This window comes from Megalops cyprinoides, chromosome 9, assembly GCF_013368585.1.
Source record: "Megalops cyprinoides isolate fMegCyp1 chromosome 9, fMegCyp1.pri, whole genome shotgun sequence".
NCBI lineage: Eukaryota > Metazoa > Chordata > Actinopteri > Elopiformes > Megalopidae > Megalops > Megalops cyprinoides.
Window position 1 is genome coordinate 31,517,265 of NC_050591.1, and position 18,454 is coordinate 31,535,718.

General features: G+C 49.7%; 1 protein-coding gene across 9 annotated transcripts in view; it reads left to right on the forward strand.

Moving 5' to 3' along the window:
* The window catches only part of robo2 (roundabout, axon guidance receptor, homolog 2 (Drosophila)), a 399,514-nt gene that overhangs the window by 310,880 nt on the left and 70,180 nt on the right, over positions 1–18,454 (forward strand). For all 9 annotated transcript variants that reach the window (XM_036536231.1, XM_036536226.1, XM_036536232.1 and 6 more), the window contains exons 3-5: positions 13,613–13,770; positions 14,018–14,138; positions 15,183–15,321. In XM_036536231.1, coding sequence (XP_036392124.1) covers positions 13,613–13,770; positions 14,018–14,138; positions 15,183–15,321 — 418 coding nt within the window. The remainder of the gene's footprint in view (positions 1–13,612; positions 13,771–14,017; positions 14,139–15,182; positions 15,322–18,454) is intronic.

Here is an 18,454-nt window from a genome sequence, read left to right on the forward strand (position 1 = left end):
TGATGAATCAGGAATTGAATTGCAGCAGGCAACAGATTGAATATCCAAAGCTATTATATATTCGTATTTGTCTTGGCACATTGGTCTCATTGTTCTTATCATACACATTTATTTTATTTATTGATGCATTTTTTTTATAATAATGATAAATGGTATTTATGCAGTGGTAATATGGTGTTTGATTTGTATAGAGTCAAAGCAATTATTGTGTGACACATCAATAGCTGATAGGGTGTTCTAATGTCTTTCTAACTCCCCTTCGATGACTTCTCATGTCACTGACAGTTGTCTGCTCGGGTCCAACACAGGTAAAATCTTGAAGTAACCTACCATCTTTGATGCCCCTGTATCATTGCATCACTGGGAGAGTGGAGGAGAGTGATGTCATGAAGGCTGTGGTTTGAGGCCACCTGGAAGTCTTCATTAGATGTAATTAGAGAGAAAAAACATCTGCTTTTAATCAGGTCTTCAGCTGTTCTTCTGTATATATTGCCTGTTCTCTTTAGTTGCTGTTTTGTCCTTGCGGTTTAGGGAAAAATCTAAGATGCTGGTTCCTCATTGATTGGCTATCCCACTCACAGTGGGTTCAGTGAAGTTCAGGAGGCCTCTGATATCACGAATTAGATTTTTCCCCATTAACTTTGTCTCTGTTCCAAAACAATTAACCTAACAGAAGTGATTGCCCCGTCAAGAAATTACAGCTATCGACACAGACCGACACCGGGGGAATTTCCGATGTGCATATGGTCTCATTTCACGGCCAGAGGAAGAGAGGAGAGGGAAGGAAAAGAGAAAGAAGCAACGGTACTTTGTAACTGCCATGTGGTAGCGCTTTAAAAATGTCACTGTGCAGTGGAGAGAGACCGCCAGTGCGTTTTTGGATTTTTTTTTCGATTTGCATGCTAATACGAGCGCGTGGTGTGGGGAAAAAAAAACCGACACGCGGTCCGCTCTGCGGGAACGGACGGCCCTCGCCCCAACGTGAAATCAGAACTTTTTTCTGCGGACGGAGGTTAACCCCCCCTCTCGCGCTGCAGGGACCCCTGTGCGTGACTCGGAGACGAGACTCCTTCGCCGGTTATGTAAGCGTAACTGGTCGACTGCGTTCGAAGGGATCGCTGGCTGCCGTGCCGCGGTAAGCTGATTACAGCAGAGGCAGACACAATTACCCGCCCGTCACCGTGATGCAATTAGCGTTAATTGGATTGCGGGAATGAACGGAGGAATTTGGAACTCAAACCCTGTTGGCCAGGAGACCGGCTGCTGCGAGGCGCCACCGCAGTGTGGCGGGATTTTTCTGCCCAGAGGGGGGCGCTCTGGAGTCAGCTGGAGTGACGGTTTCTCCCTTTTTACATTATGTTTATGATATTGTTATTTATCAGACACTCTTATCCAGAGTGACGTACATAGGTTACAGTTTTTACATTATCCGTTTATACTCCTGGATATTTGCAGAGGCAGCCCTGAGTTGAAGTACCTTATCCAAAGGTACAGCAGTTCCCCAGTGCTGGGAATCGAACCAGCAACCTTTCAGTTATGAGACCTGTCCTTACCGCTTACCAGGGGGACATCCAGGGGACATACAGGCCACTCCAGTTCAGCAGTTCCCCTAGGTAGGAACCGCTGCTGTCATTTTTCAGCTGAATTCAAATATAAACTTCCACCGTTGTGGTAACTGCAGTTCAAGCGCCGGCCTCACGCACTCGTATCCTCAGAGCCACTCACCCAGAGCAGACTGCCTGTTTTGTGTTGAGCGCCGGCCGTTTCCAGGGCCCGATACGGCAGACGTCTTCTAAAGTTTCTAAAAAAAGGCCCCCCGTTTTTCCGGCTCCTTACATCAGCGCCTCTCTGCGCTGGGCGGCTGGGGTGAAATAAAGCAATCTGTTTGTCATTAGTGCGGTCGGCGTGCTGGCGCTGGCCGGGCGGCTGTTTTCCGTACCGCCGCTCACCCCCGGCCGCCGGAGTGCGCAGCGTGTGTGATTAGGTGTGCTTAATGTTGCAGGCAGCTGCTGAGCGCGCAAGGCCACCGCACATTTATTCTGAGCGTGTAGCCATAATGTGCAATGGGGGTAAACACACGCGCGCACACACACACACACACGCGCACACACACACACGCACACACTCACACACACGCACACACACACACACACACTCACACTGACACACACACACACACACACACACACACACACACACACTCACGCACACACACACACACACACACACTCACACTGACACACACACACTCACGCACACACACACACACACACACACACACACACACACACACACACTCACGCACACACACACACACACACACACACACGCACACACACACACGCGCGCACACACACACACTCACGCACACACACACACATATACGGGCATACACTCACACACAAGCACACCTGCACTTTTACACACACACTCACACACCAACACTATATGCACATGCTTCTGCATGTACACACGCACACTAACAGACACCAATGCATGTGTACATACATATTACACACATTCATATACACACACGCACACACCTTCACTCACATAAATGCTTATGTATATGCACATATTACACACATTCACATACACATACACACACACACCTTCACTCACATATAAGAGGTGTACAGAGAAATGTGTTCCTCTCCGTGGGCGAGGCTGTTGTAAAGGTCATCTCCGTATCCAGTTTAATTTTCACTCTTCCTCAACAGTTAAGATCTATAAAGCGATCAATAAATCTAGTTTAATGTCTCTGCATCCGGGCTGACTTTGATTTAACACCGGCCCTGCTGGCTGACAGAGTGAACCTTGATGGAATCTCCGCATTTATTCAGCCCGGCTACATTAAAGAGCCTTGCTCTGCCAGAGCTTTAGGAACCCAGCCCGGGTTGCTGAGCCAGGCTACTGGTGGAAGCCATATTTAACAGGCAGAACTGAACCCTGCAGCTCGGCCGCCCGCCTCTCAGTCCCTGTCACCTGCGGGAGGAAAACGCAGCACAAATGAAATAAAGCGTCTTTAACGGAGCGGCGCTTCGGCTCGGCCGGTATTGATTGCGGGGAAAGATGATCTGAGAGCGCCATTAGGAGGATTGAGGAGTGTGCGGGAGAGCAGGAAGGACCGAAATGAACACCTCTCTCATCACGGTCCAGCGCGGACACGGCAGGAGAGCGGGCGGGGCGGGAGAGAGGGGCAGCGCCGCCAAAACTGCACCTGCTCCAACAGCAGCACAGCAGCTGCTGAGTCCCCATCCTCTGGGTCTGGATATGGCGAGAGATGAGGAACACCTCCCTGATAAACAGAGGAATCAGGGAGCAAAACATGAATTAGCAGTTTTACAGTGCTTAGCAGACACTTTCATCCAGAGTGACTTGCATAGCTTACAGTTTTTATGTTATCCATACATTTTTAATATTTGAGGAGATTTAGGCTAAGTACCTTGCCCAAGAGTACGGCATCTGTGACCTAGCAGGGAGTTGAACCAGGAACCTTGAGGCTTCCAGCTCTACTCTGGACCTCTGTGTTTGCTGTTCTTTCTCTGGTAGTAATGTTTTAGGAGTAGCAGGATTCCCATACCCCTGACCGCCTCACTGTGGCAGGTGGTGTCTCTGCCCGCACTCTGACCTCATCACAGGGAGCTGCTCTGCTTGTATTAACACCACGGTCCTGCGGTGAGCCAGCGGGTGGAAACTTCCAACCCGTATCTGACCCAGACAAGTGGAGCGGGGCGGGGTACGGGCTTAAACCCAGCCCACCAAACACGCGGCCTCACCGTAGACTAGCATATCCATCTCAATACTATTTTATATTGCAGTGAAGGTCGATAGACTTTAATGTATTGCCATTAGCAATTAATATGCACAGAAATGGGGAGGTAGCATGCGGGGGTGTAAAACAGTGAGCATTGTTTTCATGGCCTATATTTAGATGGACAGTAAGATGCAGAAATTTAGGTGATGTATTGTATACCAGGTTTGGGTGTTAGGAAAATGCAGTGCTGTTATGTAGGAAAGGGGGCAGATACGCCCACAGTTGGGGGGTGGGGTAAAAGCAGGCATTGGGGGGGTGGGGGTGGGAATTGGGGGGGGTCCAGCAGCTGTAAAGCCCCTCAGCCTGCGACGGGCTCATCAGACCACGGCAGATAAAACCGCCTCGTCTCCAGCAGAGAGCTTAATTAAAAGCAGGCAGCCGCCGAGCGGCAACACCTTTTACCGTCTCCAAACGGCTCTCATCCCAGCCGTTACTGCCAATCCAATTACGTCGGAGGCTATAAAGAGAGGGATGGAGCCGACTTAAATGGGCTGGGGTAAAAAAATAAATAAATAAAAAAAGAGAGAGGGTGGGGGCTGCTATTAAAGATTATATGAAGATGCGCACGAAGGCCGGCTTGCAGAATCTCACAGCAGGACGTTTCCTTCCCACGGGGGGCCCGGGTGGCATCCGAGCCGCTCTGAGAGCAGGAATATTTAACAGCCTCTGAACCCGGGGAAGGGAGGACGCTCTCAGCTTTTTTGTCGTTCTGCTTCACAAACGTAACAGCCCTCGGCCTTCAGAATCATTAGCTCGATGCTTCCGTAAATGGGTGTGGGGTATAGCATGATCGCTACAGAGCTAATGGAAGAAAAAGAACTAGGGCCTGTTTGACTGTCTCCCGTCTGTACAATTAGCGCTGAAACATTGCTGCTAGTGCAGTTGGGAGGACCTGCCACAAGCAGGCGCCAGTCTTTCCTGAACAGCTGGGTGTGTTGTGGAGGTGTTGCAGGTCTGTCCCTCTCTCTTTCTCTCTCTCTCTCTCTCTGGCTGCAGCTGGTGCCGACCCGGCCCAAGAGGCACGGTGTCGCCAGATATCACTTCCACCTGAGTGACTCCAGGAGCATACCCTGCATGTGGGCAATTAAAAATGCCGGGCCTGTGAGGGTGTGTGTGCAGGCGTACGTGTGTGTGTGTGTGTGTGTGTGTGTGTGTACGCATAAGCCATAATGTAACTTAAGTGGGGGAAAGCTACCGATGCAGTCAGGGTTGCCTCCTCCTGCCTGCTTTCCCCTGGTCTTGTCAGTACAGTTTGGCCAATTTATTCCTGCATTAGCAAACAGCCCAGCGTTCTGGTGGACTGCACAGCGGAGCGAGGCAAAGCAGAGGAGGAGAGTGTTCATTGCAGCCTCTCCCCCCTCCGCGCCAGACGCCACTGATCCGAAGTGACAGGCTCGCCTCTTTACCCTGAAACCACACTGGCAACGAGCAGGGTCCGGGTAGCCGTGGCTAAATTTACATCGCATACAAGGCCTCCCACATTACCAAAATTACGCATTCGCATGATCGCCCCGAGGGACGAGTCCGCATCAACAGAGGATTCCAAGAAACTAGTCAGGGAGGTAAAGGTAGGCAGGGGAAGGTAACCTGGAGGTGCAGAGGAGTCTGGGAACTCCTCGGGAATTGAGATCAGGGTCGGAAAGTTCTCCGCCGCTCACAGCGAGTGAAGTCGCTGCAGGATGAGAGAGGGAGAGAGTGCATGAATGCAGGCAGTTCCTCAGATCTCTGTGATGCTGTAATGCCCCCCCCCAGCCTCTACCCCTTCTGCTCATCACTGCTTTGGTTCAAAGTCGGCTTGATTAAGGTAGCAACAATGGAAGAACAGACTTCTGAAAGCAAGCATTGCATAGGCTGCTCTGTTGTTCAGAATCTAATTTTGCATCTCTTTGTCTTGCAAACTCCTCCCACACGAAAAAAGTATATGAGAATGCATTTTAGAGAATATATTATTTATCTCAATCAATATGTTGAAGATATGTAAATTACTACCATTTTCTGTATTGCAATGTTTCTGCTGTGCATTAATACATTTTAAATGGATCTCCAATATATTCCTGAGCTGAACAAGATATTTCTCAGTATGTTGTGATATATTTCCTTTTTGTGTGGGCTCATTGGAAGTCTCTGCATGGTTGAAGCCAGAATATGGGGACCTGTGTCAACCTGGCAATGTTTGGTAGCAAAATGACACAGAATGGCATATGTATTGACTTTGAGCAGTGAGTCACTCTTCCCAGAAGGCAAGTTATTTTTACTCTAGGTGTGTCTGGCATTGACATTTCTCTCGGAAAGACCTCTGGTCTTTATAGTTTATTTATATAATTCTTACTTATTTTCTATATAAGATGCTTTGTAGGGATATTACAGTACACACAACGTTGCTTTCTAGAATCTGTCTTTAATCACAACGCCTGTATGATTTGTCACAAATTCATCACAAATCCCAAATTCTGTATGATTTAGTTCAAATGATTAATTCTCCTTTGAACAAAATTTTGATGTCAACAAATGTGTAAAGTAGTGGCTTTAGCAGGATGGTGATCTAATGGTGGTAATAATGACAATGTTCTGGTCTTAATGGCTGAGGGATCTGACCATGGCACTGTGCCCATGCCAGCCCTCAGCATTCAGTCTACAGAGGCTTAGAGGTCATTAGTATCAGCCTTCCCCTCTCTCTCTCTCTCTCTCTCTCTCTCTCTCTCTCTCTCTCTTTGTTTTCTTCTCCTCGAAGCTCGCAGCCTCTCACTGTGATCCATCTCTCAGCGCGCCTCTCTAATGAGTCTGTATTTAAGTCATCAGTCACTGATGGGCTGGTGTCAGCTCCTCCTGCGCCCCCCCCCCCCCCCCCCCCAACCCCAGGGCCTGGTGTGTCACAGCTGAGGTCTGGATTGTGCCAGGTTGGGCACCTGTGGTGGCTGATGGGATTGTTACCGCCGTGGCACCTGTGTGTGCGGGTCTGGTGGCATTACCTGGTTTTCAGCGGAGGCATTCTGAATGTGCTGAGCAGGCCCTGGGGTGATATCTAATATACGATTTCCCAGAAATAGCTGCGCAACATCACAGGCCTATAGTTCTGCAACGCTGCAGAAATTCAGCCATTGTGAACTCAGCAGGATATGACATAACAAGCGCACACACTCTCACGCTGTGCGGCAGAGCTGGCTCTCCAGGGGATGCTGCACTGGAGCAGCCCTTTACACCAAGCAAGAAGAGGGTATTAGCTGCTGGGTAAAATGATTGCACCACCTAGTGTGGAGGTCTGAATTACACCCGTGTTATATCACAGGTAACAGGGATGGTATGTCAGGGATTAACGGACAGGTGTGTTTTTACCTGAGGGTGCACCTGCCTGCTCTGTCCACCGTGTCACCCTCAAACACGCCGGGCAGAGCTCGCCATTGTCCGTGGAAGTCGGCGGGAAATCATTCCTCATTTTTATGTTTTTTTTTTCCTTCTCTCGCCGCTCATTAAATGTCCATCGGGGACCGGCAGGCCGCATTAGCGTGACGCGCCGGCTTATCAGCGCAGACACAAAGAGGCCCCCAGCGCATTGTTCCCCTGTATCAGCCAGCCGCAGGTTCCAGCCCGGCCCGGCCTGGCTGCGCTTCCTCACATCCACTAGTGGCTTCCAGGGGAAGGCGTAAACCCCGCGTACAAAAACGGAGGGACGGCACCGGAGTCAAGTCGAGTGGGCACCGGAATCTGTCTGTCTTTCTTTTTGTTTTTTTTTGTTTTTTTTAGGAAAATGCCTCTTTAATTACACCGCTTGTTAATTACGGAGCACCGCAGAAATTGCTGCACATCATTATTATCATGCAAATGTATTCCGTTTTAGTCACAATTAAGTGATTAGAAAGCTGTCTTTTCTCTTTCTCCCTTTCTCAGTTTCTCTCCCGCTTCTCTCTCCCGCTCTCTCTTTTTGCCTCTTTTCCTTCCTCCTCCCTCTCTCTCTCTCTCTCTCTTTTCTTTGCTTTTTGGCATATTACTGTAATGAAGCCATTTCTTCTCCGAGTGAATCATAATGAGTTTTTAACTAACATTTTAATGAGCTATACATAACCATAAAGCATGGATTAGGCCAAATTGAATTTGGGGAAGAGTGCATGGGGAGGGGGGGCCGGAGAGGGGGAGGTTCATTAAGAGTTAATTATATTGTTTCACAACGAGCACACGGCACATTTTCCGGGGCACGGCGGCAGGCTTGATCCCGTGCGCCACGCGGGTTACCGCCATTACCGCGCTGGCCTGGAGGGGGGGGCTCGTTAGGCCAAATTATGGCTGCTGTTTGAAAAAAAAAAAGGAGCTTTGAAGGGGGAGCTGATTTAATGAGTGTTTGTTTAGGCCAGTGCGCGGGGATGGGGGGTTGATGGGTGGGGGGTTTGGGGGGGGTCGGTGATGGAGCCGCAGCCCTGGGACGTTTGACAAATCTAAAGGGTCGTGTGGGGTGCGTCCGCCCTTCCTCTCCCCTCCTCTCCTCCCTCTTTTTTCTTTTCCCCTTCACCCTCTTTTCATTGTTCCTTCTCCCCTTACCTTTTCACCCTTTTTTCATCCCCTTTTCCCTCTCTTCTGTTCTCCCTTCCCCCTCGTGTTGTCCTAATTCCTCTGCGTAACACACGCAAACGTCACCCGGCCCGGTCTCTTAAAAGCAGGGTGATGTCATGCTCCATGCATACACCTCACGTTCACAAAGGCTGGGCCTCACGTCTCTCAGTCATGTCTGGCAAATTGACTCTTTTTAAGATCTTAATGACAGCGTAAGAGAGTGCATTGGGAGTCCGTCTGTATGACTCAAGGGCACGCTTGTGTATTAGTCTTTAAGTGCGTGCTGTCCTTTGCAGCATGCCCCCTACCCTTTCTCTGTGCTGCACAGTGAGGAAGCAGGTCTGTGCTAGAGCCGCCACAGAGTCAAGCCGTGTGTGTGTGTGTGTGTGTGTGTGTCGGTGTGTGTGTGTGTGTTTGTGGGTTAGGGAGGGGTAATAGGCACAGGCTGCATCAGTGTGGTAATCCAGTCAGATAAGGACATTAGCAAACACATTTGGCTGTTGCTGTGGGGCTATCTCCCCCCAATGGCTTTTGACCCCAGTGTTCACAGGGTGGGATAACCTTGCAGACCTGCTACCCCTCCCATCAGTGGCCAGAGAAGGCTGGATGAGCTCGCTGCCGGGCGGGACGGTGAGAAAGCTGTCAGTGCCCCCCTCACCCACCCGCTCTGTAATTGGATGATCTTACATTCTTTAGCAGACTGCAGAATCTCTCCCTGATATCTCTCTCTAAACAATAACTGATAAAAAAAACACAGTGGATTGTTTTTAAAAAGTGACTGATATTTTCACACCACTTCTCAAATGGAAATTGGAAAGGGTAATACAGTAATAGCACTCTGCTGTAGAGCAGTGAAATCACTTCTGGGAAGCACTCGAATGAAATGCTATCGTAGCTCCGAGCAATTTCCTAAAAAACCCGCTCCGTATACAGCTACACGAGGTTTGTTTTAATCAGAGCTGGAGAGCAAGGCGTCTGGGCCGCACGGTGTACAATGGCTCCAGGCTTCTGCTGTTCTTTTAATCCCCGCGTGCTGTTCAGCCTTGACCTGCAGGAAAAGACATGCAGGAGAAGATCGTTTTCCTTCGTTTAATGGGAAAAATAAAATAATAAATAAACACGGGGAAACTTTCACATTAGTAATTCAGATAGATACCCCGAAGCGCTGTGAGGGGCTGCCTATGTGCGTCTCTTTCTGTGTGTGTGTGTGTGTGTGTGTATGTGTGTGTGTGTGTGTGTGCATGTGCATGCGTGTGTATGTATGCGTTTGTGTGTGTGTGTGTGCGTGTGTGTGTGTGTGTGTGTGCATGTGCGTGTTTGTGTGTGTGTGTGCGTGCATGTGTGTGTGTATGTGTGTGCGTGCATGTGCGTGTGTCTGTGTGTGTGTGTGTGTGTGTGTGTCTGTATATGTGTACGTGTGTAAAAGTGCGTGTATCCATGTACTCGTCTGTGTACATCTGTATGCAGCGTTTGCTCCTTTCACCGTGTGTTGTGTGTCAGCCTGAGGAGGAGAACACAAGCGGCACGGCCTCAGCGAGGCTAAAACAGACACATTCCTTTCGCAGGACGTGTGCACCCCTACTTATCTCCCCTCCCCGGCTTGTAGCCCGAGTCAAGGTTCCGCGCTAATCTCGTAGACAGCCGTTGTCATCCGCCGATGACTAATATCCTGCTCCCGATAGGCTGAACGGGGGCGCGGGCGGACTCATTCATTACCCCGGCGAAGCCAGCGCCCACCCTTGTGCGTTCCTCTCTGGACGTGATAGCAGAGGGTCCGTCGCAGGGACGTCCTTCAGGTGAGGGAGCGGGACAGCTTGAGCTCGGAGAACGGGAGCGACCGGGTCTTGCTAATGGCTAATGGCTCCTGGCGTCCGCCTCCCCCCCCCCGTCTGTGTCAGACATTCCACCCTGCGAAGTAGCTCGTGTCCTTTCTGCTCGCACGTTTTGGCACGGCCCTCCTTCCTCCCCGCTCGTTCGCAGCCGCGGAGTGCAAGTCTCTACCTGACTCCTCCACTTTGTGTCTGGAGTTGAGGCTTTGCCAAGTGCAAACCTGCCAAATTGCTCCGCTTTACCCCCTGTTCAGAGCTACACGACACCCTGAGCCTTCTTTAGACGGCGGAAAATAAATAAATAAAAACACCCCAGACTGGTTCATATTTTACTGATATGGGCTTCTTCGCCTCCAGCCAGACTGACAGATGTAGCCCGTCCTGGAAGTCAGTTATCATGTTTCTTGGGGGAAAGCAGAGGGCTGTGGATGTATAAATATATAAATATTAATATAGAAATATCCACACTCATAAACAGGGGCCTTGTGCTTCCCCAGGAGGTGGGATGTTTCTGGAGGGTGAGGAACCGTGGGTTTCGAAGGGATAAGAATGCAATTACCTCACGTCTGCCAACCGATATGTGCCTCTATGCCCGGGGGCTGTGGAGTCAAACCAGCAATACAGGAGCGATACTCACACACACACACACGCATACATACACACAGTACACACACACACATATGCACACATACACATGTCATCTCACAGATGCGCACACACACATACAGGACAGATACACAGTATCGCACACACACACACACACACACACGCAGTCTTAAACATAGACAGGACAGATGGTTATTGTTAATCGCAGTGTAAATGAAAACAGAGTGGAGCTTGCTTTGTCTTCTGTGTAAAAGCAGCGCAAGAGAGGAATGCAAAGATGGCTGGAGTACTGCAGTTATTTTTGAATCGTAACCCTCCGCCCCCTGTTCCTGGCATGCTTCTCCGTCGAGAGCAACATGTTGGGCACGCAGAGCCAATGTCCAGCTCAGAGGGAGGGGGTTACTCACTGCCCTCTGCACCCTCAGCATGCCTGTTTGCCCGACGCTCTTTGTGCATTTCGGTGTTTGCCTTCGCCTCAGTCAGCCTGTTTGCGTGTGCCGGCCTGTGTATCTGTGGGTGTGTGTACAAACGTCTGTGTGTGTGTGTGTGTGTGTGTGTGTGTGTGTGTGTGTGTGTGTGTGTGTGTGTGTGTGCGTGTGTGTGTGTGTGTTTAGAGCGTGTATATGAGGGCATCAGTGCCATCACAGCTCTGGATAGAGGCCTAAAGTGGCAGGTGACACTCAGAGTGGGCATGGAGGTGGAGTCCAAAACCAGGGTTACCACTGAGACACACACACACACACACACACACACACACACGGCAGCCTGTGTCTCCCCATTTGTTGCTGTTTTCAGTTTGTCCAATCAGCCATGTTCAGTTTAAAATCTCTGGGATGTACAATAGTGTATGAAACATGTCATTATGTTTATGCAGTGATTAATATTTATCCATCTTTAACAGTAACCGTTCTCCTGTTGTGCTGCGGATCTAGACAGATCATCCAGATGCAGAGTGTTTTCTGTAATAAATCAAGGCAATTAGGCAAAAAGCTGAATAATCATACAACACACAATTACTGTAAACGCACAGCGCTGCAGTGGACAGAAGGCCTTCTATTTGTCATCTAATTACAGTGCTCTCAGCATACAATGCGCGGCCACAGTTAACCCCCCAGCTAGGAGGTAAAGCTGTTTGGGGCTGAAAGCTTCCTAATTACTGCCGTTTTTTTTTTTTTTTTCCTTTTTCTTTCCTTTTTTTTTTTTTTTTTTTTTACATTTTATTGCACATCATAATACAGACAACAATGGAAAACTGCTCCGTCACCCAGATATTAATTTCCCTCAGCGTGTGCGTGCGTGAGAGAGAGAGCCGGCCCTCTTTGTGCTTGCTCTCCCCTCCTCGCGTGTTGGTTTAATTTGAATTCGTGTCACACAAAGTCCTGCTATGTGCGCCTCCATCCCCTGGATAATTGGGTTGAAAGCCTTTCTCTCCTCCCCCCCCCCCCCCCACCCCCCCAACTCCCCCGTCCCCGCTCTTTCTGGAAATAAATAAATAAACAGACAATGCCGTACCCCTCCTCGGCGGGCGGAGGAGAACGGGGGAGTGGAGCATCGCTCGGGGACCTGTTAGCCTGGTATAATCCCGCTTTTTACACCACTCGGGATTTGCATAAGAACCTGCGGAGCCTCCCTTGATGCGTTGCTCCTCAAACAACCCCCCCCCCCCCATCCACCCCCACTTCATCCTGTGGGGGGGGGGGGGGTGCAGATGCTGTGGCAGCCTGAAGCTTCTCTGTAATCTGGGCTCTCCAATCTAGCGTGGGTTTGAATTATATTAAAGAAAAAAAACGACTGCTCTGAAATCGGTTTTGATACTTAGTCGTAGAGTTTTAGAACATTACTTTTTTAACATTACTGGCATTTAGCAGATGCTCTTATCCAGAGCAACTTATATCAGTTCGTTTTTTTACAATATTGTCCATTTATACAACTGGATATTTTACTGAGGCAACTGTGGGTTAAGTACCTTGCTCAAGGGTACGTCAGCAGTTCCCCAGTGGAGAATCAATCTTTTAATCTTTCAGTTACACGTCCTGCTCCTTAAACAGTATGCCACACTGCCCCATATCCCTGTACTTTCCTTTTCATGGAAGATCAGTTATTTTCTCATTTAATAATTTGTCACTAACTGCCAAGACCACTGAGATAATTTGTTTCCTCTTTCCTGCAGCAAGCAGGATGATCATTTACATCCATGCAATTGTACCGCATGCAGCATTAGGGACACAATGGAAATATGAAAAGGGCTTTTTTGCGATGGAGATTGTATTGGGTTAACAGTGAACCGGTTTCCGGTTTACGCTGGCTAGTTTGATTGTGCAATAGCTCAGCAGAAAGGGTGCCTGAGTGCCCTGGCTCACTTTCATGTGTTGGGGGGTGGATGTGTGTCACAGACTGATGATGTAACAGACCACCCACCAGCCGCACACACAAACTGTCAGGGAGGTGCAGTCCTGTACCTTCTCTAGCCGTATGATGTGATTGACAACAAGCTGCAGGGCATTTTCCCCCCTGACTGTTCCCACTGTCTCCATGGGGATCCCTGCTACCTCCAATCAGATGTTGCCCCCGATACGCCGAGCAAAGGAAAACTTTGCACAGTGGGAAAGCGGACCAGAGGACCGCATGTTATTTGCGTGAGAGGAAACCCAGAATCCCAGAATTAAATATGTTTACATTTCCCGCCTGACTTATTCACAGATAGACGCAGATAAACAGGGATAGCTCCTGATAATTCGCAATAGGAAACACCTCACAGGCTGGAGCGTGGGGGTGGTTTCTCACCCCTCTGCGTGTCTCTCTCCCCCTCTCCCCTCAGTGCTGCGTGATGACTTCAGGCAGAACCCCACGGACGTGGTGGTGGCGGCGGGGGAGCCCGCAATTCTGGAGTGCCAGCCCCCACGCGGGCACCCCGAGCCCACCATCTACTGGAAGAAGGACAAAGTGCGCATCGACGACAGGGAGGACAGGATCACGGTGAGCGCACCTTCCCCCGAACTCCCCCCACCCGGACCCCACCCCCTGTGGGGCCAGGGAGGTCTGCCGCCGGTGCTGTGACTCGGTCACCTGTTGAGACTTGTCGAGTCATTGAGACAGCACATTGTGTGCACCAGATTATCACCAGTGGAGATGTTCTGCTGCAACTGAAGCAAGGCAGTTCGTGGGAGTTGAGAGGGCTGTATGTGACCATCTGTCTGTGTGTCTGTCTGTCTGTCTGTTTCAGATCCGGGGCGGGAAGCTGATGATCTCTAACACCAGGAAGAGCGACGCCGGCATGTACATCTGCGTGGGCACCAACATGGTGGGCGAGAGGGAGAGCGAGACAGCCCACCTGACCGTGTTCGGTAAGGACAGGTTCCCCTAAGCGGTTTCTATGGGAACACAGGTGGGGCCCTAACTACCAATCAGAGTCCCTCACGATGGGATCTAGTTGAAGATTTCAGCTATATTCGTATTTGCCTCTAGCTATAGTAGTCAGGAAAAAGGATGAACTCTTTTTACATGTGTGTTTCCTATCAGCTGAAACCAAAGCTGAGACCGTCCTAAATCAAAGGGATGACACAGCCCAGATCAGCACAGCACAGAGTCATCATTTGTCATATTTCAGAACTGATTTTCAAAACGAGACCTCGTCAGCTCTCTCACAAGGTTGAGTTTGCACTTCTCAGTCTCAGACAAGCAGAGCTGGCGGACTCAGACCTCTGGTGCTGGATAATTGAGGTCAGTTTAACACAATGAGTTTAAATAGAAGTTCCTCTCCCTCTGACAGGTCACATAGACTTCATTTCCCTGCTTAAGACTTGAGTCACACTGTGTCTGTCAACCTAATTTAGAGGAGGTCTCAGTCTGCATTTATTCTGCTGAAACATCATAGCAGTATTTGAAGGTGCCTCAAAGTGCCTTTCTGCATACAAAACCTCTCCGTGTTCTTGTGTGCTCAGAAATGTTATTGTATTCCTAAACTGAGAGTGCAGCCACCCTCAATGTCCAGTGTTCCTCTGGTCTCCCACACACACTCTGATATTCCTGTACTCTCTCATTCTGTATGTTCCTGTGAGTCTCACACAGTTTGCTGTTTAGCTGTGTACATACACATAAGCTGCTGTGCCCCTGGCCTCGCGTCTTTTGTTTAGCTGTGTACATAAACACATGTTCTTGTGTTTCTCTGGTCCCACACAGTTTCCTGCTTAGCTGTACACACACACACACACACACATACACACACACACACACACACACACACACACACACACATTCCCTTGTTACTCTAGTCTCACGGTTTCTTGTGTTCCCCTGGTCCCGCACATATTTCTCTGTACCTGTGCACATACACATGTGTTTATGTGTCTGTTGCCTCATGTCTTCCTGTCCCCGTCCCTCTCCCACAGAGAGGCCCACTTTCCTCCGCCGGCCCATTAACCAGGTGGTCCTGGAGGAGGAGGCGGTGGAGTTCCGGTGCCAGGTCCAGGGTGACCCGCAGCCCTCGGTCCGCTGGAGGAAGGATGACGTCGATGTTCCCCGGGGGAGGTGAGTCCGTCTCCTAAAATGCACGTACCCCTAACCTCAGTGGTACACAGTGAACCTCTGCGTCTGCCCTACCCCTCTCCTGCTCCTCCCCCCACCCTCTGCTTTCCTCTTTCTGTCTCTCTCGCCTTCATTTTTATACCCCTGTGTTTGCGCTCTGTATCCACGGGTTTGCCCGGAATGGCTCACTGGCAGAGCAGGGCCTATTTGCACCTCTTGGTCATGGTCACCGTCAAGTGACTCCTCTCTCTCTCACACTGCCAAACTCCACCTGCTCCCTGTGCCAGGCACCGATCGGCCTGTCCAAAGCCCTGATTACACATCTCTTTAGCACCTCCTGGAGGTCTCTGCCTCTGCCCAGGCTCCAGTGCCAGGCCGCGGGGCGATGACAGGCGAGCGGGCCCGGCCGCCAGATGCGTGCAGGTGGGCCGCGCAGGTGAGCGGCACAGGTGAGCGGCTGGAAGGGCTTGAAAGGCCGGGCCGTTAATCTCCGGCTCGCTCCGCGCCACAGAGCCCTCATTGATTCACTGAGCCCCGGGGGCCAGTCAGTCAGAGGCAGGCGATGAGGGCCCGGGGGGGGCGGGTCCGTTCTGTGGCAAACCTCCACCTCACACACAACTACACTCCATTCACTTCTCTCTGCTGCCTCGTTACGGGAGAGGGGAAGTTCAGACACGGGAGGTGCACTGTGCATTTATACCAGGATACTAATGTAAGGATGTGTAGACAGTTTGGACATGTACTATAGAGTGAGCCATTCGGCCTGCAAAACATTACTGTGTAACATCCTTCCCCTCAGGAAAGCCACAGGGCTTTTCCAAGGGCAAATCAATATTAATCAGGTTACAGTATTTACCTTTCAAATCACTCAAAGGTAGCTTTTCTTTCTCTTTATTCTCCCTTTTCTCTGTCTCCTCTTACCCCGTTGTCTTTCTCTGTCTCTCTCTGTCTCTCTCTGTATTTCCAAAGCCTGTTGATATATAGGATTGCTCTTTCACATACAATACATACACACATACACACACACACACACACACACACACACACACATACACACACCCACCCTTTTCCCAGTCTACCTGATAATAACTGGAAAAAGGTGCTTTTCTGAACACACAACACTTCAGCATGAATTCTGTCCCTCTGGTATTAAACGGTCTGCAGTGCCACTGAGGTGGGGTCCTCTGTAGGTCAGAATGCTGCAGATAAGGTGCAGTAGATTGCTTGTTCTCTCCAGTCTACTGAGGAGCCATTAGTGGGATGCTCCAGAGGTGCATTGCCAATGACGACAAGCTGCAGTCAGGGTTTAGAAATTCCCTCTATCGGGACAGAGGCCATTGCATTCTTAGTGCACACACTATACTGTTAAGTATGGAGTGTTTGTAGGTCTGGACAGGGAGCACATTGAGGGAAAGAGAGGCGAAGCCACGTTTTCATCTCTGTGTCTCCCTGAAGTCCCATTTCACGAAATGTATCGCACCGTATCATGAGCTGACCGTATCATCTTGTGCCAACCGAGGACCTTTAGCTCAGGTTCGAGTCGCTGCCACATCAGTCGACAGCGATCCCATTTCAGGGCCGGCTTCAAAGTGACCGCGTCGCCTTATCGAGGACGCAGGGGTCACCTGGCATTCCGGTGACCTCACGAGCATCGGGGGACACTGCGTTTTGAAGTGCTTGCACAGTGAGACACTGTTTGTTTCTGATAGAGGCCGTGTCAGAGTCAGCCGGCTGGCTTGAGCAGCCCGGAGATAGAGAATAAAGCCTCCTTTAAATGCTGGCTATCTGCTTTACTGTTTGTCAGGCAGAGATATTTTTCCCCCATCCTGAGTGATATCCTATCTCTGTGTGAGAATGCCCGTTTTTGTAACGTTGCATCTTTAAGAGAGAGAGAAGTGTATCTATGTGTGCAGATACGCGCAGCACATCTGTGGGGTAGGCGGTGCGTTTTCAGCAGAATGCCCGTCGGTCCGTCTGGAGTTTGTCTGAAAGGTAATGGAAGTGATCGTTATCGCCATAACATTAATTACAGTATTAGAACGACAGGAGAAAATACATGTTTTTCCTTTAATCTTTTTCTTCCTGCAACTTTAAAGGACCATAATAAAAGGGACTTATTTTAATTTTGACATTTTCTACCAGCTTTTGTGCTCCTCAGGAAAAAAATAAAACCTCTTTGTTTTGATAAGTCGGTATCTTTTCTCTTTCGCTCTCTCTCCCTGTTGCTTTGTCTCTGTCTCTCCAGCTCATTCTCAATTTGAAGATCAAACAGGCTGCGTATTTGACAGACAGTGAAATTCTGGGAATTTCTACCTCAGACATCAGATCAATACAACACATTCTCAACACACACACACTTCAAATATGCCATGTGTGTGTGCGCGCACACACACACACACACACACACACACACACACACAGTGGTGGTGTTAATTAAGCAGAGTCTGACCCAGACCCCTACCAGCACAGAGAGATGGGAATGTCACTAATACAGACTGACTCCCAACTTGTCTGACTGGGTCCTGCAGATCCCTATCTCCCTCTGCGCTTTGAGGTCACACCAGTTCACTCAGATAATGTGGAGTCACTGCGTAGGGATTACGCCTGTCTGCTGAGATTTTATTAACTGCTTCTTTCTCCCAAGGAGCCAGTTTTGTCTTTGAGTTCCACTGGTTTGGAATATTAGAATTAATGCCCATAATAGTGATTCTTACATGAAGAGTTCACCACATTGCTTTTTTTTTTTTACTCCTCAATATTCCTCCATCTCCTCCCTAATGCTCCTAATGTCCATTCTTTCTCTCTCTCTCTCTCTCCTTCCTTGTACTCTGTCCGTCTTCTCACTCCTCTCCCCCTTCCCCTCCCCTCTCCTTTCTACCCTCTTCCCCGCTTCTCTCTTCTTTCATCTGCTGCTCTCATCTCTCCTTTCCTCCCCTCCATCTCCCCTGCTCGGTCCCTTCCTCTCCCTCCTCCTTTCTTTTGCTTCCTCACCTTGATTTCCTCCTCTCCATCTCAGGAAATATCAGCGATATAACTTTTATTTGTTTTTAATTCTCGCCGCTGTGCGCGTGGATACCGTTTCAGTCGGCACCGGCGGAAAGGAGGCAAACTGGTGGTGCTTTGCAGGGGGGTTTGT